Source organism: Scyliorhinus canicula, chromosome 16 (assembly GCF_902713615.1).
Source record: "Scyliorhinus canicula chromosome 16, sScyCan1.1, whole genome shotgun sequence".
NCBI lineage: Eukaryota > Metazoa > Chordata > Chondrichthyes > Carcharhiniformes > Scyliorhinidae > Scyliorhinus > Scyliorhinus canicula.
This window is the reverse complement of record NC_052161.1, coordinates 100,762,076-100,785,776: the sequence shown is the minus strand read 5'-3', so window position 1 is coordinate 100,785,776 and position 23,701 is coordinate 100,762,076. Positions and strand designations below refer to the sequence as shown.

Here is a 23,701-nt window from a genome sequence, read left to right as displayed (position 1 = left end):
TCTGTTAACTAAGGTAGAAGCCCACGGAATTGAGGTCAAATTACTGACATGACTGAGAAATTGGTTGAGTGGCAGGCAACAGAAAGGGTTAGGAACTCAAATTGGCAGGATGTGACTAGTGGTGTCCCACTGGGTTCTGTGTTACGTCCTCAATTGTTCACATTCATTAACTTGGAAAATGGCATTGAAAATCATATATCCAAATTTGCTGGTGACACAAAGTTGGGTGGCATTGTAGACAATGTAGATGACAGCATAAATTACAAAGGGACATTGACAGATTAGGTGAATGGGCAAAACTGTGGCAGATGGATTTCAATGTAGATTAGGTGAATGGGGAAAACAGTGGCAGATGGATTTCAATGTAAACAAGTGTGAGGTTATCCAAAAGATAGATCTGGGTACTTACCAGATGGTATGAAAATAAATTAAGTGGAGGTCCAAAGAGACCTGACGGTTCAGATGCATAGATCTTTAAAATACCACAAACAAGTACAGAAAGTAACCAAGGAGACTAACGGAATGTTGGCCTTTATATCTAGAGGACTGGAATATAAGGACACAGTAGTTATGCTGCAGCTTTATAAAACCTTGGTTAGACCCCACTTGAACTACTGTGAGCAGATCTGTGCACCATCCCTTAGGAAGGATATTTTGGCCTTGGAGGGAATGCAAAGTAGATTTACAAGAATGATACTGGACTTCAGGGGTTAAGTTATGAGGAAATATTATGCAAATTAGGCTTGTTTTCTTTAGAATTTAGAAGGTTAAGGGGTGATCTGAACAAAGTCTTCAATATATTAACAATAAAATACAGGGTAGATAAACTGCGTCCATTGGTTGGAGATTCTATAAATAGGAAGCATAGTCTAAAATTAGGGCCAGATCATTCAGGAGAGATGTTAGGAAGCACTTCTACACACAAAGGGTGGTATACTTTGGATGTCTTCCCCAAACGGCAACTGATACAAGATCAGTTTATAATTTTAAATCTAAGATAGATACATTTTTGTTAAGTGAGGGTATTAAGGGATATGGGCCAGATAAATAATTTTTTGTTAAGCAAGGATATTAAGGGATATGGGCCAAAGGCAGGTACATGAAGTTAGGCCACAGATCAGCCATGATCTCACTGAATGGCTTACTCCTGCTCCTAGGTTTTTGGCACCCAAGAGATTGGAGGGGTTCACTTTGATTGGTTCCCTGGTGGCCAGTAGATTGGCCAGAGACAGTATTCTTCCTGACAACCAACAGCGATATTTCCTGTCATGTGGGTTTTTGTGGACAGAACCCGGAAGAAGCCACTGGCCTCTCAAGGTGGAAGCATCTTTCTATCTCTGCTCTGCTGCCTACTGTTTGAAGGCAGAAGCTTCTAGACCCTGAAAGGGAAGCTGCTTCTCTTGAATGCTGGCTACCTGCTATTTCTGTGAATCTACAGTGAAAACCATTACAAACTGAAAGAAAAGATAACATCCATCTGAAAGCCTAGATTGAAGAAAGAAATTAACAGCAAGATGTCATAAAGGGATTTTCACTGTAACTCCATTACGGTGTTAATGTAAGCCTATTTGTGACACTAATAAAGATTAGATTATCATTATTACTATAAGTTCATAAATTCATAAAATATAGGAGCAGAATTAGGCTATTTGGCCCATTGAGTCTGCTCCACCATTCGATCATGGCTAATCTCATCCAGGTCTTAACTCCACCCTCCTGCCCATTCTCCATAACCCTTCAACCCATTACCAATTAAAAATCCATCTAACTCCTCCTTAAATTTACTCATTATCCCAGCATCCACTGCATTTTTGGGGGGTAGTGAATTCCACAGATTCACGACCCTTTGGGAGAAGTAGTTTCTCCTTCACTCTGTTTTAAATTTGCTACCTCTTATCCTAAGACTATGACCTCTCATTCTAGAATGCCCCCCCAAGAGGAAGCATCCATTCCACATCTACTTTATCCATACCTTATATCATCTTGTATACCTCAATTTGATTTCCCCTCATTCTTCTACACTCTTTAGCGTATAGGCTGAAACTGTTCAGTCTCTCTTCATACAATAAACCATTGGGGCGGGATTCTCCATCTCGCTGCACCAGATTTCTGGTGCAGCACGCAGTCAGGATTCTCCGTTTCGCCGCTGGTCAATGGGGTTTTCCATTGTGGGGCATCCCCACGCCGCCGGGAAACCCTTGGGCTGCCGGCAGAATGGAGAATCCCGACGTCGGAGAATTCAGCTCCTCATCTCTGGAATTAACCAAGTGAACCTCCTCTGAACTGCTTCCAATGCCACTACATCTTTCCTCAAATAAAGGAGCCAAAACTGTACCCAATATTCCAGGTGTGATCTCACCAACGCCTTGTATAGTTGCAACAACACTTATCTTTATACTCTATTCCTTTTGCTATAAATGCCAACATTCCATTCACTGTCTTTACTATCTGTTGTTCCTGTATGCTAGATTTCTGTGACTCATGAACTCAAGTCCATCTGAAACAAAGATTCTTATCGTTTTACTTTCATCATTATTTTACACCCATCTTTCCCCTCTGTGTTTGTTTGTCTGTGTGTGTGTGTGTGTATATATATATATATATATATATATATATATAGAGGGTTGGGCCAGTTAAAAGTGGGGAAGGGAGGTTTGAGGTTAAATAGTAGTTACCCAAGTATTTTTGCCTATTTAATTACAGTTACTGTTAATAATAAAAAGTTAACTGTGTTTGCAGTTACAAACTGGGGCAGAATTCTCCGACCCTCCCGCAGGGTCGGGGAATCGCCTGGGGCCAGCGTAAATCCCGCCCCCACCGTGGTCGGAATTCTCCGCCACCCGGAAATCGGCGGGAGCAGGAATCACGTCCCGCCGACCGCCGTGCCCCCCGCGGCAATTCTCCGGCCCGCGATGGGCCAAAGTCCCGCCGCAGTCAGGCCTCTTCCGCCAATGTGGTTTAAACCACCTCTGTACCGGCAGGATTGGCGGCACGAGCGGGCCCCCGGGGTCCTAGGAGGGGCGCGGGACGATCGGACCCCTGGGGGTTCCCCCACGATGGCCTAGCTGGTGACGTCAGTGGCCGCTGACGCTCTGGCGCATGCGCGGCCTCACGTCGACCGGTGAAGGCCTTTCGGCCAGCCCCAACGCCGTCCGGCGTAGCGCCAAAGGCCGTTGGCGCCAGTCGGCGGAGCGGGAGCCACTCCGGCGCGGGCCTAGCCCCTAAAGGTGATGAGAACTCCGCACCTTTGGGGAGGCCCGACGCCGGAGTGGTTGGCGCCACTCCGCTACACCGGGATCCCCCGCCCCGCCGGATAGGGGAGAAGTTCGCCCCTGGTGTCTGTAGTTATTAGGCAGCTGAAGATTTTGGGTATTTTTAAATAAGTTTAATTTTAATAATAATCGTTATTAGTGTCACAAGTAGGCTTACATTAACACTGCAATGAAATTACTGTCGCCACACTCCGGCGCCTGTTTGGGTACACTGAGCGAGAATTCAGAAAGCACGTCTTTCGGGACATGTAGGAGGACATGTCTTTCGGGACATGTAGGAGGAAACCAGAGGCCCCGGAGGACACCCACGCAGACACTGGGAGAACGTGCAGACTCCGCACAGACAGTGACCCAAGCCGGGAATCAAACCCAGGTCCCTGGCACTGTGAAGGAACAGTGCTAACCACTGTGCTACCGTGCCGCCTGTGTTGTGATTCTGTGTAATGTGCGACTGGAATTGACCGTGCACTGAGCCAGGGTGTCATAGCTAGCTCCCAGCAGTGACTGAACCTTCACTTGCTCACCCTGTGATACATGTGCCAGTCAAGTTAGGCCTGACTAGTCATCAGCAATTGCTGAACACAAACCTCCCTAAAACCTTCGGCTGCGAACAAACGCCAAGAAAATGTTTTATATAGTTCCAGCATAATCTCCCTGCTCTTATATTCTATTCATTTGCTAATAAATGACTGGATCCATATGTTTTCTGACCACTTTATTAATCTGACCTGCTACTGTTAGGAAAACAAAGGTAGTTTTCAGGGGATTAAGATTTGTATTGGTAAATATTAGAAATAAGGAATAATTTTAAGTGTCTTTAATTTAATGTTTCTGTGCCTAGAAGGGTAAAACCTATAGTGAGATTCATGCTGGACAATGGTGTTTGTATGTGTGGGGATTGGTTAAGATCCAACTGGAATTCTATTGTACTTCTGGAGGGTTGCAGCGAGAAGAGTAAATAAAAGCCGAGTGAAGGATAAATGATTGCTTAACAACTGGGGTCTTGTAAAGTAGAGGAGCTTTTAAGTTTAGTTTAACTAAATTGATTGCAGTTGGAGATAGGTAGTGAGAGAGAAAGCAACTCTCACAGCTCTGCCAGAAGCAGTTGGTTTAGAAGGCTAGAGAGGGAACATATCTCAGCTTTGCTCGAAGAAAATCCATACCATGAACTAATGGTTAAGAAAACAAGTGCAGAATCTGAAGAGTGGCGGGTTAAGGAAATTAGAGAAATGAAGAAGGGTTTCCAAGACGTCTGAGGTTAATGGTACTGGAATAAAGCACTTTTCAGTAAAAACAGACAGAGCAACGAAGTAGGCTAAGATGCCAGAAAGATCGCTGAAGAAGTGATTTTCAGGTACAGCCTGTGAAACGTGAGTTGAAATAACTATGGAAATCGCTGTCTGGATCTCTGATTTGTGTAAAATCGGAGGAAACCTAAAGGGGGTGGTGTAAATTCCTGGATTGGATTTGCTGTTAAAAGTGAAGCGGAAGCTTTGCTTAAAAGTGGTATTTGGAAAACCTGGTCTGGAATTTGGAATAGAAACCGCTCAGGGAAAGTATTATTATGAGAGAAGATTTTAAAAAGCTTGTTTTTGGGAGTAGAGTTTGGAAACTCGCGTGATTATCAGTTGGGAAGATTCTGAGGAGAATTCCACAGACAGTAACTTGGGTTCTGAGCTTAGTGCGTGTATTTGACCACATCCACCTTGTGTGTTTAAAAGAGACTTTTTGTGTTAATGAGACCATTGTAGTTTAAGATGTACTTTGTAATCCATGTTAATCTTTTAATCTATGTGTATTTGTTTAAGTAAGGGGGATTAAAGGAGTATTGTACAGTACTCCAACTTTTCATGTTTAATAAATGTTTTTTTTACTGTAGTTAAAACAAATTAGCGGTCCTATGGCTCTGTTCTTCCATGTTATATTTTTAAAAAAACATTCTTTTGAGCCAGGGTTCCATTCTGGGATATTCCCGTCCAGTTATAGTATCAACTGAGACCGTAACCTACTTCAGGGATATGTGCACATTCACACCATTGTCACTCACTACCTCTCAGCAATCTCCCATTTATTGTGCCATCTTTTGCCGTGTTTGACCTCCCCAAATCACTTCACACTTCCTGTCAGGCTTCCTGTCAGAAGCCCACAATTACTTCTCTGCCATTTTCATGGAGTCCAATTAAGGTTTGCTAGTTCCATGATAATGAATCCCGAGCCCTGTATCACAGGTCTATCCATTCAGTCAGATTAATCAATTCCTGCAGCCCCACCCATTCATAAAATAGGGAAGCACAAATTTGTCAAGCATTTCCATCAACTTATCATGTTTAGTGCCACTAGAGATCAACTAGTGTTACCAAAAAAAAGTCTAACTGAATAATACCACTGTAACATCAAACTGCAACTTAGTTAAAATTGTCAATTACATTCCCCACTCCAGCCATGTATGCAATGCCTTCCTCACTGATATATAACTAAACGACTGGCTCCAATTAGAAAAGTGTCTGCTAACTCTTCACCTAATTACATTTTCATTCACTCACAGCATTCTTAAATGCATTAACAGAATACATGAATAATATTGGCATGTTTATGCTGTATCAAAGAGATCTTGTATTGACCTTTTCATTTTACCATGAATTGTATTGAGATAAGTTTTGCAACTCTTTTTTATAATGACTGCATAGATGTTATAGCCACTTATGCATCTGAGGAAGAGGTACCACAGCCTTCTTTTTAAAAAGTTCATCTTTTGAAGAATTACCATTATACAGTTATTGACATACTAACCTGGGCATCCCAGCACTGGCCCAGACTGTGTCCATTAATATTTCATCATGCTGCAGTGGAGCTAGTGCTCTCCAGGATTCCATGAGTTCATCCCCCAAGCTGCAACTGTCTATGGAAAATACAATAAATAGTATTTCAGATATGTGTGGTATTGACATTGGTTGAATTATTTAACCCTTTTTTCAATTCTAGTCTTTATTTTAAAAATGATGTCTTCAACTATCCTCTTAATAATAATAATCTTTATTATTGTCACAAGTAGGCTTAACACTGCAATGAAGTTACTGTGAAAATACCCTAGTCACCACACTTCGCCGCCTTCTGGTACACTGAAGGAGAATTCAATGTTCAATTCACCTAACAGCACGTCTTTCGGGACTTGAGAGAGGTAACCGGAGCACCCGGAGGAAATCCATGCAGACACAGGGAGAACGTGCAGACTCCGCACAGACAGTGACCCAAGCCGGGAATCGAACCTGGGACCTCGTGCTGTGAAGCAAGTGCTAAACACTGTGCTACTGTGCTGCCCATCAATTTTTAATCAATTATTCAAACAAGCACAAGTTGGGAGGACACCAAACAATTCGAATGGAGTGCTTAAGTCATGTTAACTCGACTTTGTGCTAAGCCACTTTATTTGAATCAGCCATGTTGCAAGATATGGGGGGGGCATGTTGGCAAAATGGTTAGTACTGCTGCCGTACAGTGCCAGGGTCCCAGGTTCAATTCTGGCCTCAGGTGACTGTCTGTTTGAAGTTTGCACTTTCTCCCTGTGTCTGTGTGGGTTTCCTCTGGGTACTCCAGTTTTCTTCCACAGTCCAAAGATGTGCAGGTTAGGTGGATTGGCCATGATAAATTGCCCATAGTGTCCAAAAAGGTTAGTTTACTGGGTTATGGGGATAGGGTGAAGGCTTGGGCCTAGGTAGGTTGCTGTTTTTAAGGGTTGGTGCAGACTCGATGGACCGAGTGGCCTCCTTCTGACTGTAGGAATTCTATGATATTAGATTCTGTCGATTTCATTCCTATACTGTCACTGTTTCACATAAACTGTTTAAGAGCTGAATTATAGAGATTTAGAGCACAAAATCTGATCAGTAGCACTGTTAACTGAAGCTGATTGTCCTCCTGGTGTGCTTTTTGCACAACTACTCAATTCTCGTGCAACCCGCATGGGACACTGCCTCATGATGCTTCTCGGGGATCCTCTGCATAGACATAGACATAGAACTTACAGTCTATTTGATGTAAAACAACCCTACCAGCTGTTCACTAAGTTTGTAGCTCCATTCAACAACTTTCATGTCACCAAAGAGCAAGCACTCAATTGCAAGAGGAGCTCAGCATTTGTGTTATTTTAAGAGGCAGACACCGAACTTGCTGTCCTGGCTGCAGCCCACTTGTACATTTGCTAATCTCAACTCTGTATGACCTTCAGAGTACCTGAGCTGAGTGTCTGGTGAAGTGACATTGCTTCTTCTTCAGTGATTTTTAAAAATAAATTTAGAGTACCCAATTCATTTTTTGCAATTATGGGGCAATTTTAGCGTACTCAATCTACTACCCTGCACATCTTTGGGTTGTGGGGGCGAAACCCACGCAAACACAGGGAGAATGTGCAAACTCCACACGGACAGTGACCCAGAGCTGGGATCGAACCTGGGACCTCGGCGTCGTGAGACTGCAGTGCTACCACTGCACCACCGTGCTGCCCTTCTTCAGTGATGTCATGTTACTTTTTCCTTATGCTTCTGGGCTGTTGTGGCTGGACAGGTGGCAACTGTGTAACAATCCTTCCTGTTGATTCCTTTATTTCCCACTTCTCTTACTTTATCTTATCATTTTTGAACCATGGATAATTGGTGGACATATACCTTTAAGTTGAGCAAAGTGAGGAACTCAAAAGTTTCAAAATAGTACACTGTGCAATGAAGATTTAGATTTTGAACAGAAGAACTCAGATGTTCTGGCAGCTGAGAGATCAGAGGGATTTGGTTTGATTGGGTTGGAAGTCAATAGATTGGCAAAGGACTATATCCTGCCCAGCAACAGGCAATGATTGGGTTCAGCCAGATTTTCAGGGAACCCAGGGAGAAAACTCCTGGATGCTGAGAGAAGAAGCCATGAGTTACTCTCTCTCCCACTCTTTCTCCCTCACTCTTGCTGTTCCTGAGGCTGCAGAGAAATATTGAGATCTGATGAATTTAAGTGAAAACCATTCCGCGTTGAACGAAAGAACACCCAACTAAAGGCCCAGACTAAAAGTATGTAACTGGAAGATGCCCATCTGAAAATTAGACTTTTATCCTTTTACTTTTCGTATTATTGTTTTTTTACACCCCTCTTTCCCCTCTGTTATATTTAATTTTTATTGATTGTTTAAAATTTATAGTACCCAATTCTTTTTTCTTATTAAGGGGCAATTTAGCGTGGCCAATCCACCTACCCTGCACATCTTTGGTTGTGGGTGTGAGACCCACGCAAACATGGGGAGAATGTGCAAACTCCACACAAACAGTGACCAGGGGCTGGAATCAAACACAGGTCCTCTGCACCGTGAGGTAGAAGTGCTAACCACTGCACCATTGTGCTGCCCCTTCCCCTCTGTTTGTCTGTCTTGTGTGTGTGTGTATAGAGGGTGAGGTGAGTTACAGAAGGGGTGGTTAGGAATTATATAGTTTTAAAAAATTATTTCTATTTGTTTTTAAACATTTTATACATAAAACAAAAAGATGCAAAATGAAAAGAACAACAGAACCCCCCCCAACTCTAACAACCAACACCCCAATCCCCTCCACCCCTGCGCTCCCCAACTCCATCCCGGAGTAGCTGACAATAACCAACTCTTTAAAATGAAGAATAAACAGACCCAATTCTTGTGGAACCCCTCAATTGCCCCCCTCAAGGGGGTAAATCCCAAACGTAACCTTCTCCAAATACAGAAACTCCATCAGGTCCCTCAGCCATACTGAGGCACTTGGCAGAGAGGCTGACATCCACCCCAAAAGGACCCACCTGCGAGCAATCAGTGAGGCGAAGGCTAAATGGTCTGCCCCAACTCCCAAATGCAGCTCCAGCAAGCCCAAATATGGCCTCCAGGGGACTGGGTTCCAAATCCAACTGCAACATTGGCGACATGGTGCTGGAAAACCCCCAAAATTTCTCCAACTTCGGTTAGGACTAGAACATATGTACGTAGTTGGCCGGACCTCTCCCACACCTCCCACTAGAGCCCTCTATACCCTCAAACAACCAGCTAATCCTTGACCTCGTCAGGTGCGCCCTGTGCACCACCTTTACCTGTATTAACCCAGCCTTGCACACAAGGTTGAGGTGTTCACCCTCCCCAACACCACACACTACAACCCCTCCCTCCAATGCCACCCCCAGCTCCTCCTCCCACTTGGCCTTAACCCCCTCCAGTGACACCATATTCTCCTCCAAAATTTTCCCATTAATTGCCGAGATGACCCTCCCCTCCAACCCCTCATCAACAACATCCCCTCCAACAACGAGGAGGGAGGTATGACTGGAAACATCAGGAAAACCTTCCATGCAGAGCCCTGCACCTGCATATACCTAAAGGCCTCACTCCGCGAAATCCCAAACTTCTCCGTCAACTCCTCCAAATTCGCAAACTGCCCTTCCAAACATAGATCCTTCATTTCCATCACCCCCCACCCCTCCCTTCCCCGAAACCTAGCATCCAGTCTCGCTGGCTTAAACACATGATTCTCCTGAACCGGCATCAGCTTCGGCCCCGCCCCAATTTAAGCCCTGCCGAAATTGCCTCCATATTTTCAGCATGGCTATCACCACCGGACAAAGCGAGCACAAGGTTGCGCACTTTTGCACGCCCTCCAGATGCTACTGCTTCCCGAGAATGCTGTTCGGCATAATTTCGGCATCTGAAATTTTCCATCGGGTCATGGAGCACATAGTTGAAGGGTTACCACGTGTCCGCATTTATGTCGATGATATCATAATCTGGGGGTCCACACGTGAGGAGCATGGTGGAAGGCTTCTCAGAGTCCTACAACGGATTTAAAAAAATGGCCTCTAGTTCAATAAAACAAAATGTCAAATCGGAGTTGATGCCATCACCTTTTTAGGAGACAGGCTCTCGGCGCTGAGTGTGCAGCCGGATAACGAAAAGATAAAGGCCATTCTGACGATGCCACGACCCACAGACAAAAAAGGCATCTTAGAGTGCTAGGGATGATCAACTTTGTTGGCAGGTTTATTCCCAACCTGGCCTCCAAAACCTCTCAATTACAAGACTCGATAAAAAAGGATGCAGTGTTTCAATGGTCTGCCAAACATGAGCAGGGATGGCAAGCATTGAGTGTCTCGCGAACAACAGCACCAGTCTTCGCGTTCTTTGGCCCGGCGAAAAAGACAAAAATTTTGACCGATGCGCCTCAGGTTGGCCTCGGAGCGGTATTGCTGCAGCAGGGTGCAGACGACAACTGACGGTACTGGAGAATCCCGGCCATGGTCTTGTAGCAAGCTACCTCATTCACAAGTCACAGACATTGAGATGTTTCAGGTCGTATGAGGCACAAATCTGCTTGTGGAAACTGTCTTTTTATTATGAACACAAACAGTAATTACAAAGAGCCTGAATTGTAAGGGCTAAAAATTGGTTCACTCCGGATAGAAATTCTCCAATATGGGAGACTATGGGCGGGATTCTCCGAACCCCCACCGGGTGGGAGAATCGCCGGAGGTCGGCGTGAATCCCGCACACATCACACTTTTTTTCTGGATAAAGATTAGTTATGCAATGAAACATGTATATTTAGATTTTGTTTTATTCACTTAAATTAAACTTATGGGCGGCACGGTAACACAATGGTTAGCACTGTTGTGTCACAGCGCCAGGGACTTGGGTTCGATTCCCGGCTTGGGTCACTGCCTGTGCGGAGTCTGCATGTTCTCCCCGTGTCTGCGTGGGTTTCCTCCGGGAGCTCCAGTTTCCTCCCACAAGTCCCGAAAGACGTGCTTGTTAGGTGAATTGGACATTCTGAATTCTCGTTCAGTGTACCCGAACAGGCGCTGGAATATGGCGACTGGGGGATTTTCACAGTGACTTCATTGCAGTGTTAATGTAAGCCTACTTGTGACAATAATAAAGATTTTTATTACGGTTGCTGGTGCTGAGTAACATTTCTGTCAAGATGTGGATGTATCTTTGACAAAAATGAGTAAAAGATGGAAATATTGAACCAGAAAGTTGAAAATAATGTTCAGGGACTAAATCCAAAAGGGAAAACGGGGACCAAAATGTAAAACAAAAAACTGTAAAAATTAGCAAATGGAGGAAAATCATACAAAAATACCTGCAAGGACCAAGTTCAAAATGGTAATCGATGAATCAAAATGTGGGGGGAAAAAACAAAATATGCAGAAAATAGTTTTAAAAAGGGAAGGGAGGGGGAAAGGCTAATCAAAAGCTGCAATTAATTTTCAAAGACTCAAGTCTGAAGTGGAAAATGGTTCATGGAGTGTTCTGAAAAAAAAGTGCTGCCCTCTGCGGTGAGGTCCTGAATTTACTTTGGTTAATGATTTCCCATTGTGAATTTTCTCTCAATCCATTCAGTTGTGGTTGGATACATATTGCTTCGGAGTTCTGAGTTCCTCCAGGATGAGCTCCTTGGAAAATGCTAGTACTGACCAGCACGGTGGCACAGTGGTTAGCAGCGCTGCCTCACAGTGCCAGGGACCCGGCTTCAATTCCGGGCCTTGGTGACTGTGTGTGGAGTTTGCACATTCTCTCCGTGGCTGCGTGGGTTTTCTCCCACAGTCCAAAACTGTGTGGGTTAGGTGGATTCGCCATGCTAAATTAATATGTCCGGGTATCATTTTAGTAAACCTACATTGTACTCCTGCCGAAGCCAAAATATCCTTCCTAAGGTGTGGGCCCATAACTGCTCACAGCTCCAAGTGGGTTTTAACCAGGGTTTTGTATAAACACAGCCTAACCTCTATGTCTTCATACTCTAATCCTCTAGAGATGAATACTAGAATTCCATTAGCCTTTTTGATTACTTTCTGCACTTGCTCATGGCATTTTGAGGATCTATGCACCTGAACCCCCAAGTCTCTTTCAACATATATTGTACCTAACCTCTTTCCATTTAGAAAGTACTCTGCTCTATCCTTTTTTGGTCCAAAATGGATAACCTCACACTTGCTTACATTGAATTCCATCTTCTACAAATTTGCCCATTCACATAGCCTGTCAACATCTCCGTGCAATTTTATGCTATCATCTAGGCTGTCTATAATAATAATATTTTATCATAGTGTCACAAGTAGGCTTACATTAACACTGCAATGAAGTTACTGTATTCGGGACTATAGTGTCACCTAACTTTGTATCATCAGCAATTTGGATATATGACTTTCTATGCCATAGTCCAAGTCATTAATGAATACTGTGAGTAATTGAAGCCCCAACACAAATCCCTGTGGTACACCACTAGTCATTTCCTGCCAATTAGAGTATTTACCCATTATCCCCATCTCTGTCGCCTGCCACTCAACCAATTTCCTAACCATGGCAATAATTTACCCTCAACTGTGTGGGCTCCCACCTTAGTTAACAGTCTTTTTTTTTCTTTTTTTATAAATTTAGAGTACCCAATGCATTTTTTCCAAATGAGGGGCAATTTAGTGTGGCCAATCCACCTAGCCTGCATATCTTTGGGTTGTGGGGTGAGACCCACGCAAACACGGGGAGAACGTGCAAACTCGGTTAACAGTCTCTTATATGGGACTTTATCACATGCTTTCCAAGTCCATATAAATAACATCCCTAGCCATTTATTTTACTCTCTGCTATTTAGACACCTCTTCAAAAAAAATTCAATAAGATTAGTCAGGCATGGGGGCAGCACGGTGACACAGTGGTTAGCACTGCTGCCTCACGGCACCGAAGTCCCAAGTTCGATCCCGGTCCTGGGTCACTGTCCATGTGGTGTTTGTACATTGTCCCCGTGTTTGTGGGGGTTTCGCCCCCACAACCCAAAGATGCGCAGGGTAGGTGGATTGGCCACACTAAATTGCCCCTTAATTAGTAAAAATTAGTTGGGTACTCTATATTTATTTAAAAAAAGATTAATCAGGCATGAACTTCCCTTCACAAATCCATGCTGGCTCTCCCTGATCAGCCAACATTTTTGGAGGTGATCTGTTACCCCCATTCCTGATTGCAGACTCCAGCAATTTCCCCACCATAGGTGTTAGGCTAACTGGTCTGTAGTTCCTTGGTTTCCTCCCTTCTTAAAAGGTGGAGTGATGTGTGCAATTTTCCAATCCTGAATCATGGGAACTCTGGAAGATTATAATTGGGACATCTACAATGTGCTCCCCTACTTTCTTTAACCCACCCCCAGGTGGAAACCATCAGGTCCTGGTGATTTGTCACTCTTTAATTCCATTTGACATAAACATAGGGCGGAATTCTCTGCTGGTGGCCAAAATCGTGGAGCCCGTCGTGAACTCGGCCGAGGTTCACGCCGGCCTCAGGGACCGCTCCCCGCACCTAATTCACCCCCACCCTGGGGGGCTAGGAGCGGGCCTCCGTGTCGCGCCGGAAATGACACGCAAAACGGCGCATTTGTGAGGTCATCCGCGCATGCGCGGGTTGCCGGTTCTGACTTAATCGCGCAGACGGCTCGAACCGCGCATGTGCGGTGGCCGTCTTTCTCCTCAGCCGCCCGGCAAGACGTGGCGGTTAGAGCTTGCCGGGCGGCGGAGGGGAAAGAGTGCGTCCGTTTTGGACGCTGACCCGACGATTGGTGTGCACCGATCACGGGCCTGTCCCCTCCCGAGCACAGTCGTGGTGCTCCCGTGCCAATTGGGCCCCTAGATGCCCTAAACGGGCATCTAGCGCCCGTTTAACAAATGCAGCGACCAGGTGTGGTTGCTGCCGTGGTGAAACGGGCGTGAAGGGCCGGCCGCTCGGCCCATCGGGCTTGGAGAATCGCCGTTCACCGTGAAAAACGGCGAGCGCCGATTTTTACGAGCCTGGGGGGGGGGGGGGGGGGGGGGGGGAAATCGCTGGGGGCACCAGGGGGGCGTAAAAAATGTCAGGAGGCCCTCCCACGATTCTCCCACGCCACTTGGGGAGCGGAGAATTCCGCCCATAGAATTTACAGTGCAGAAGGAGGCCATTCGGCCCATCGAGTCTGCACCGATCCTTGGAAAGAACACCCCAGACCTCCACCCCGTAACCCAGTAACCCCACCTAACTTTTTTGGACACTAAAGGCAATTTATCGTGGCCAATCCACCTAACCTGCGCATCTTTGGACTGTGGGAGGAAACCGGAGCGCCCGGAGGAAACCCACACAGACATGGGGAGAACGTGCAGACTCCACACAGACAGTAACTCGAGCCAGGAATCGAAGCTGGGACCCTGCAGCTGTGAAGAAACTGTGCTCACCACTGTGCTACCGTGATGCCCATTAATTTCCCAGTTACTGATGCTGCATTTACAATTCTGACCATCCTGTAGCTATGTCTCCGTAATAGCTACTGTATCATAATCTTCAATTTGCATTTGCACCTGCAGTTTGTTCATCTAGATTATTTCTTACACTCTGTGTATTAATTAGTGTATAGAACACATAATTGGGCTGTATCCCCTAACCTGTCCTTCAGCACTGATGCTTTATTTGCTTTATTATTTTTCTCTTTTGGTAACTCACTGCCCTGCTACTTGTTTTTGGAACTGTACTGACTTCTGACCCCCCCCTCCATTTGCTAGTTTAAAGTCCTTGTGACCACCCTGTTTATCTTTTCCACATGAACACTGGTCCCAGATCGGTTCAGGTGGAGACTGTCCCAACAGTACAAATTCCTCCTGTCCCAATACCGTTGTCAGTGCCCCATGAAATGGAACCCCTCTTTCCCACACCACTCCTTTAACCACATGTTTACTTTCCCAATTTTCTCATCCCTATGCCAATTTGCACGTGGCTTGGGTAATAATTCAGAAATCATAATCCTTAAGGACCTGTCCTTTAATTTTGTTCCTAGTTCTTGATATTCCCCAAACAGGTCCTCTTTCCTAGTCTTACCTATGTTGTTTTCTCAACCTCAACAATTGGATCCTCCCCCTCCCTCTCCAATATCCTTTCAAGCCGGTTAGAATTGTCCCTCACCCTGGCACCGGGTAGGCAACATGTCATGCGGGACTCTTGGTCCTGCTTACTAAGGATGCTATCAGTCCCCCTAATTATAGAATCCCCGACAACTACCGCTTGTCTTTTTGCTCCCCCAGCTTGAATGGCTTCCTGTACCACAGTGCAGTGGTCAGCTAGCTCATCCCCCCTACAGCCCTTTTCCTCAACCACACAGGGAGCAAGTATCTTGTATCTGTTGGACAAGATCATGAGCTGAGGCTCCTCTGTTTCTGAATTCAGGATCCCTCTACCTGCCTCACTTGCAGTCACACCCTCCTGTCTATGACCACTGGCTGAATTTGAGATACTTAATGTAGAAAGATATGTCACATTAAAAGATGATCAGAGAGGGGTAAAGAGGGACCTGAAATAAAAGCATAACTATAGACAAAACACAACAGTAAAAGTATAAAAGTAATCAAACCAGAAATTAGAACCATAAAAAAATGTTAACAGGACTAAAATGGAAAGTGACGTTAGGCCAGTTAGTATACTCATTAACTAATTCCATCAACAGTCCAGCTATGAAGAGACAAGGGATGAGAGGTGTGAGAAGCTGACAATCATTATGGAAGTAAACTGGTAGATTTGAAACAGGCTAACACGATGCTCATCTTAAAACAATGTTGGAAGGTCAGACACTGGAAGCTAGAGGTATTTGGTGTAATTTTCAAGTTAAATATTAAAATTGATTATCAGATCCACCTTGTGAGGAGGAGGGCACCCACTCCCTGTGGCCATGAATCACGGCAGCTCTGAACATTTTTGCCATGGGATCATTCCAGGGTTCGACCAGTGACCTATGTGAGATCTCACAATCATCAGCCCACAAGTGCAACCTAGAAGATCACAGATGCTCTGTGTGGCGATATAACCACTGTAGTGATGTGTACTTGCAGTAGGGGGATGTATGCCTGTACCTGTAATACAGGTTCCTCTGGTAAGCCCCTGCCGGCTAGCTCTGCCCACAGGGAGCTTGTGTATAAATATGCGTGTGAGTCACTCAGACCCTAGCCTACAGTTGCAGATGGAGAAATAGCATCACACAGCAATAAAGCCTTTATTGTACTTGTCTCTCGTCTTTGAGTATAATTGTTAGCGCCACACTCTGTATGCCCGGCTCGCTGATTATCAACTTTGACCTCAAAATTGATTATATTATGATTGATTAAAGACTTGAATTGCCCGAAAGGTAACCTAGTAAATAAAAAGTAAATTAATGAGTTCAGAAGGGCAAGAGCCTTCCTGATTAATCTCGTATTTGAGGAAGTGAAATCTCTTGCAGATCCATGTCAAACTTTTTTTTTCATACTGAGGGAGAAGATGGTGTAAAATGAGGATGAAATTGAATGAGATCTAATGGTTTTAGTCCAGTAAAGGGTGCTCTTTCAGAGGGTTGGTGCAGTTTTGATGGGCTGAATGGCCTCCTTTTGCTGGAGGGAATCTATACCGAAGCATCTTCTTTCTAAATCTGACTCAAGCTTTCACCCTTTTTTCGGTTAAAACACAGTTTGCAGGCTGTTTGCCTTTTTAGTCAGTTAGCATGACTGCGAATTCCGGGCCTCATCGCCGTGGGTGCAAATCCCGAAAAGGACTCTAAATCTCACGAGAAGGCAAAAACAAAATTTGCACTGGCAAGAACTCCGAATGCGATCTTCCTGCACCCTCCCCACTGATGTCATCAGGTCCATGCCAGAAATGGCAGGGCATCGGGAGGGATATGTGTCACAGTGATTAGCATTGCCGACTCACAATATCAGGATCCCAGGTTCAATTCTGGCCTTGGGTGACTGTCTGTGTGGAGTTTGCACAATTTACACTGTTTGCGTGGGTTTCCTCCGGCTGCTCAGGTTTCCTTCCACAGTCCAAAGATATCCAGGTTAAGTTGGATTGCGGGCATAGGGTGGGCAGTGGACCTGGGTTGGGTGCTCTTTCGGAGGATCGGTGCATACTCTCTGAGCCAAATGGCCTCTTTCTGCTCAGTAGGGATCCTATGATTTTGTGACAGTGTTGAGCCTCACAACCACAGCCATCTGAATGTCCTGGGGGATCCAACAGCCCTCAAGGTTCACATGGGCAGGGCCCCATGTGGCACAGTGGTTAGCACTGGGACTGCGGCGCTGAGGACCCAGGTTCGAATCCTGGCCCTGGGTCACCGTCCACGTGGAGTTTGCACATTCTCCCCATGACTGTGTGGGTTTCACCCCCACGACCCAAAGATGTGCTGGTTAGGTGGATTGGCCACGCTAAATTGCCGCTTAATTGGAAAAAAAAATAATCGGCTACCCTAAAAAAATTTTTTTAAATTCACATGGACGTCATTTGCCGCAACACATGATGAACCCCGTTGCTGCTGATATTAATGGAGAGAACAACTAGACCCAAGCCCCCAGCGATTCTGAGGGACGAGGGCAATGACCGTGGCCAGTCAAGCGATGAAAGTATCATGGAAGCAGAGAATTGAGGTACTGCTAGCCGCCAGAGACTGGGTATGATAGTCGGCTTTCTGGAGGACAAGGGTTGTGGGGAGGGGTTGAGGGTAACGGGATGGAGCACATAACTTTCTGACTTTCTCTCTTTCTCTCATCTCTCCCAAATTACCGATTTGTTTCAGGATGGAGCCAGTAGAGTTGGCTATAATACTCATCACAGTGGTGAAGGCACACAGACATCACTGACTCGGAGATGCCTAACCCAGAGAGGAGTCTGAGCCAGGCAACAGGGGGATGCTTGACAGGTTCAAGAGTAGGACACCCATCTTTTGCAACCTAGATCGCAGATGCTCTGTATGCCTGGCTCGCTGAGTACATCAACTTTGACCTCAACCCAGCACATCAGGATGACAGGGCAGTGGGATTTGCTTCCATCGATGGGGCACATGTGAGCTTTGCACATGAACAGCGGGAGAGAACACAATGAATCATCAAGTAAACCCCAACTACTGGTGCCTAACTTCACCTGTGCCCACTCTGTTCACCTAGAACTCCTTAATCTTACCAGGCCAACTGCTAGGTCTTGGTGGGTCCCCAAGATGCACATCAGTGATGGAGGTGGCCTGTTGCTTTCCGCACCCTGAAACCTGAGATGCCTTTGGTGGGCGTGGATCTGGAGTGACCCAGCTGACTTTCGGGAATTCCTGGTGTTGCAGTTTCACCCTGTTTTGCCTCTTGCTCCAAGGTGTGCCGGTGTCAGAAAGGGGGGATTCTGAAGGGCTGAAAACTGCCAGAGTTTCCTTGGTGGAAGGCCCCAGGATGGGCTCCAGGGGATAAGGAGCAGCTGGAATGAGCTGCAGAATTACCTGGCGCTGCCAGTCCTGGAGGTCCACCATTGTCTGTGCCATGGTGTCTTTAATGACCAAGGAAGCAAGTGGTAGGAAGGAAAAGATTTATTTTACTTTTAACAATAATATAGCCATGGCAGTAACTATCTACAATCATTGGGTCAACCAACATGTTGGTCCCTCTTCGGGCTGGCTTTTATGCTTAGCTGTAACAATCCCCATCTGGGCAGGCCTTTGTCCTCTTCCTGGGAAGCTTGTACTCCATGAGCCCCAAGGAGGTCGATAATGGTTTCCCCGTGGGCCTCATGGGGCTACACCAAAAGTGGGTTTTGGGTGCCTTACAGGAAGAAGCATTTGCTCCCAAAGTCCGAAAGCTTCCCCTCTGCCAGTGTCTGTAGGGGCCTCCGGCGCGCTTGCCCGAAGCTGAGCTTCTGCCTGCAGTGGGTTTGTGTCAGGTGCTATATACCGACCGGTTGGTCCACCGCTTCTTTCCGGCCGACCTCCGGAGTGCTATTGCTGGAACCTCGGCTCCGGAAACAACATTGTACGTCTGCGCAGATGCCTCTGTGTCCATATCTGAGCTGTGGTCATTGTCCTCCTGCTGGTTCAATTGATGGGCCACTTTCGGATGGGTTTCCTGGTAAGGCAGAAGCATCGACATCTCTGGTTGGGTGTTATGTAGAGTGGGCTCCCACTTCTTAAGATAAAAGCAAATTACTATGGATGCTGAAATCTGAAACAAAAATAGAAAATACTGGACAATTGCAGCAAGTTTTGACAGCATCTGTGGAGAGAGAAGGGAGCTCACGTTTCGAGTCCGGATGATTCTTTGTCAAAGCTTTGTCACGACTAGCAGTTGAGCTGGCTCATAATAAGTGATGAGCTGCGATGATGATAGACGATTTTTCACCCCCGCGAATGCTTCTTCCTGTAAGGCACCCCAAACCCACTTGGAGTTCTTCTTTGGCAGTATGTGGAGGGGTGCCAACAGGGTGGCCAACTTTGAGATTAACTTCCCATAATAATTCACCAGTCTAAGCACCAGGTTCTCCATGTGCAGATCCTGTAGGCGCTGCAACTCTGCATCAGCCTTGGTGAGTCAGGCTTGGAGAACAGGTCTTGTCCTAAAATATCTGGATTGAGCCTCTGAGTCCACGTATATACGAGCCTTGATCCCCTTTATTCTGCCCAGACCCTCCTGAAATACCTCAGGCTACTTGCCCAGGACTTCGTACAAGCTCATCCAGAATATTTATTGCCAATCAAAATGGAGGACTCGCAACAAGTCTCGACCCAGCAGATTGGGTCCCAGTCCCTGCATCACGACTAAGGTGGCCTGACCGATTGCTCTCCATGTGTCACCGGAGTCACAGTGGCCCTCGCGATACTCAGTAGATCACATGTATAGGTTACCAACCTGGCCTTGGTGTCTCCCAATGTCGGTGGTAAGATCCCTGCACGAAGCTGGTGAAAGATCTTTGGTGCACAATGGAGACAGCAGCTCCTGTGTCCATCTCCATCACCAGAAGATGCCCGTTCACTTGCAGTGTGACCGGGTTCAACGCCTTTGAGGCTGTGACACAGTTCAGCTGCATCATACTGTCTTCAGCTGCATCATACTGTCTTCTTTTGGTGGGGCTATGTGCAAGCCCATGGCTCGTGATGAGTTCATCGGCTGCCCTGGGCAGCGTTCTCTCTTCCAGAACAAAAACAGAAAATATTGGATAATCTCAGCAGGTCTGACAGTATCTATGGAGAGAAAAGGGAGCTAATGTTTCGAGTCTGGAGGACTCTTTATCAAAGCGTCATCCAGACTCAAAACTTTAGCTCCCTTTTCTCTCCACAGATGCCATCAGACCTGCTGAGATTATCCCGTATTTTCTGTTTTTGTTTCAGATTCCAGCGTCCATAGTAATTTGCTTATCTTTCTGCCGGTCCTGGCAGCTCTGACTACCATGTATTCTCCGTCCACACATCTAGCAATGTGGTTGCCACACTAGTAGAAGGATGTGGAGGCTTTGGAGAGTGTGCAGAGGAGGTTTACCAGGATGTTGCCCGGTCTGGAGGGTGTTAGCTATGTAGAGAGGCTGAATAGACTCGGACTGTTTTCATTAGAATGACGGAGGTTGAGGGGTGAACTGATAGAGGTCTACAAGATGGGCACAGATAGAGTGGATGGGCAGGCATTCTTTCCCAAGGTGGAGGTGTCAGTCACCAGGGGGCAGAGGTTTAAGGTTCGTGGGACAAAGATTAGAGGAGATGTGCGAGGCAGGTTTTTTTACACAGTGGACGCCTGGAACGCATTGCCAGTGGAGGTTGTGGAAGCAGATACATTAATGACGTTCAAAAGGCATCTTGACAAATACATGGTTAGGATGGGTATAGAGGGTAATGGCACAAAGAAGGGCTGAGGATTTTGGCCAAGGGTGGTATCATGACCGGTACAGGCTTGGAGGGCCAAAGGTTCTGTTCCTGTGCTGTATTGTTCTTTGTTCGGCCCCCGTTTCTGGAGATCTGAACGGCGCTCACCCAAGGTCTCCGAGACGAGGGAGATTAACCCCACGCCTCAGGTAACTCAGGAATCTGCACATTAAAATGAGACAAGCTGACTCGCTTTAATATGCAGATTTGCTATAAAGTGATCCCACCGATAATGGGCAGAATTTACATCACAACGCCTCGCAATGTGTTAGATCTCGCGAGGCGTTGCGAGCCACGTAGATCCTGTGAGAGGGCTCTCCCGTCTTCTATCGGCCACGTTGCGTTGTGACAAACTGTTTTTTGGGCGCAGCGTGACCATTAATTTGCGCACTTAGAAACGTTTCCATTAGATTGTGTCCTTAAAAAATAATGAAAAGCCTACTAGATGCTCCTAGCTTTAACTGTCCAACACCCAGTTTTTGTAAAATGCAAATGCTTCATACTCACAGCCATCTGCTAGTGCTTGTTGAAATTGCCTCTTGAAAGTAGAGCTCCTGTAAGCTCCTGACCTGATTCCTTTGTTGCGTATGGCTTTCTTTCGCACTAACGTTAGTGAAGAGAATGAACAGTCTTCTAGTGATTTTTCAAATGGATCCAATTCTTTTGATTGGGTCTAAAAATATAAGCAAGTAGGCATTAAATCATTTTTTTTTTCATTAGATGTGGATTGTGGTAGTCATGCCAGGAACCCCTTCTTCCTACATTTTGATACTATGATTAATAGATGACAGCAAGAATGAATCTGATGAGGAACTTTACAGTGACATGTTTGACCTCATGTGGGTATCTGTTTTTCGATTCATTTCTGAGAATCCATTAGTTATTGCCAATACCATCTTTAGCAATAATTTCCTGTTTACTTCTACAGGGAGTTGAAATCAGAATTTGTGCATGCAGATTGTGGATTGCTCAGCCTCTTTCATTGGGAAGAGGGTCTGGATCCTGCAAAACACATTTGTCTCCAACCACTCAGACTTGATGCAAATCTGTGTGAATTCAGTGCTGGAAAAAGGTTACATGAACCTCGTTACCTTTCTGTAACTTGCAGTCAACTTGTTAAAAAATTTTGAAACCCAAGTTTTAATTTTCTTTGTCAAGTCAACTTCTGACATCTTAAAATGCCAAGACTTCTTCAAAAGGAGGGGAAAGGGGGCTGGAGAATAAGAGTGGACGAGAAGCAAGATCGACATTATGTTATGTGAGAGTACCTTTAAGAAATGGGTGTTTATAAATGGGTGTGTATATAAGTATCTGTAGTGAGAGTACTTTGAGAAATGGGTGTTTTTTACTGCAGTGATGTCAGAGAGTGGGTGGAGCTGGGCTGTCTGTCAGAATTTTACTTTTGTTTTAGGCTGTTTGCTGCAGGGTGTGTTTTAGTTTCATTTTCAGAGCTGGATAGCTGCAGTCAAAGCCAGAAGGCGTATTAGAGTCTCTCTCTGTAACCTAGAGACTGTAAATTGATCCTGGTGATTGAAAACTAATAACAGTAGTGTCTTTAACCTGATGTGCTTCTGGTAAAAGGTGTTTTAAGTCTTATGGATGTTAAAAGGAAAGCTTAAAGGATTACTTAGTGTTGTATTCTTTGGGGGTTGTATTTGAATTAATGGTTGCTAAGTTGTTCACTGTATGTTTTAAAAAGGTTAACTTGAGTTCATAGAATAAATATTGTTTTGCTTTAAAAAATACTTTTCCATTTCTGCTGGACCACGCCTGTAGAGTGGGCCGTATGCTCCCCATACCACAATCTATTAAAAGTTGTGGGTCAGGTGAACTCCATGAAACACTTTGGGATTCTCTAAACCCTGGCCCATAACAAATTGGGGGCTCGTCCAAGATAAAATTCTATCTATTGGTTTGGCTTAGTGAACTTAAAGACAGTGAGGGGGTGAGCATATTGTGGTTGCTTTTCAGGTGTGGTATTTCAGTTTAAGTAGGGAGTGTGTTGTGGACAATGGCTCTTTCAGAGGCTCAGAGGAGACGGTCACACGCAGTACCTTACGGACAGAGACTAAAAGCAGACTGTTAAGATTTGGCAAAAGAATTGCAGTTAACATTACCTGACAAAATGCTAAAAGGTGAGGTAATTATGGCAGTGTCTAAGCATTTAAAATTGCCTGAGATACAATTTGACTCATTAGAAATGGCAAAAGTTCAGTTACAAATTAAACAAATGGAACATGAGAAGGAATTAAAGCAGCTTGAATACGAAAGAGAGAGAGAGGAAAAAGAAAGAGAGAGAGAGAGGAAAAAGAGAGAGAAGGAAGGCAAAAAGAAAGAATAGCCTAGCAGAACTAAATGAAAGAGAAAGGAAGATACAGATCAGGGAAAAAATTAAAGAGAGAGAGTTTGAACTTCAGAAAATGGCCATGAAACATGACAGTCAGTTAAAATTGGCAGACGTAAAGGGAAACGTACAGTTGGTTGATAGTGATGAGGATAGTGAGAAAGAGCGTCATAGTCGAAGGCTTGTTGGGGATCTATTTAAATATGTCCAAGCATTACCAAGGTTTGGCGAGAAGGAAATAGAAGACTTTCATTTCATTTGAGAAGGTGGCTAAACAAATGAAATGGCCACAGGGCATGTGGGTATTACTGATTCAATCAAAGCTGTTAGGTGGGGCTAGTGAAGTGTTTGCATCACTACCGGAGGAGGTATCTGAGACGTATGAGGAGGTGAAAAAATCCATC

The 23,701-nt window shown here is 45.3% G+C and overlaps 1 protein-coding gene across 3 annotated transcripts in view; it reads right to left on the bottom strand.

Moving 5' to 3' along the window:
• sh2d5 (SH2 domain containing 5) overlaps positions 1-23,701 on the bottom strand; it is a 110,781-nt gene that overhangs the window by 13,409 nt on the left and 73,671 nt on the right. For all 3 annotated transcript variants that reach the window (XM_038821755.1, XM_038821753.1, XM_038821756.1), the window contains 2 exons: positions 21,461-21,626; positions 6,063-6,171 (listed from right to left, as the gene is read on the bottom strand). In XM_038821755.1, coding sequence (XP_038677683.1) covers positions 6,063-6,171; positions 21,461-21,626 — 275 coding nt within the window. The remainder of the gene's footprint in view (positions 1-6,062; positions 6,172-21,460; positions 21,627-23,701) is intronic.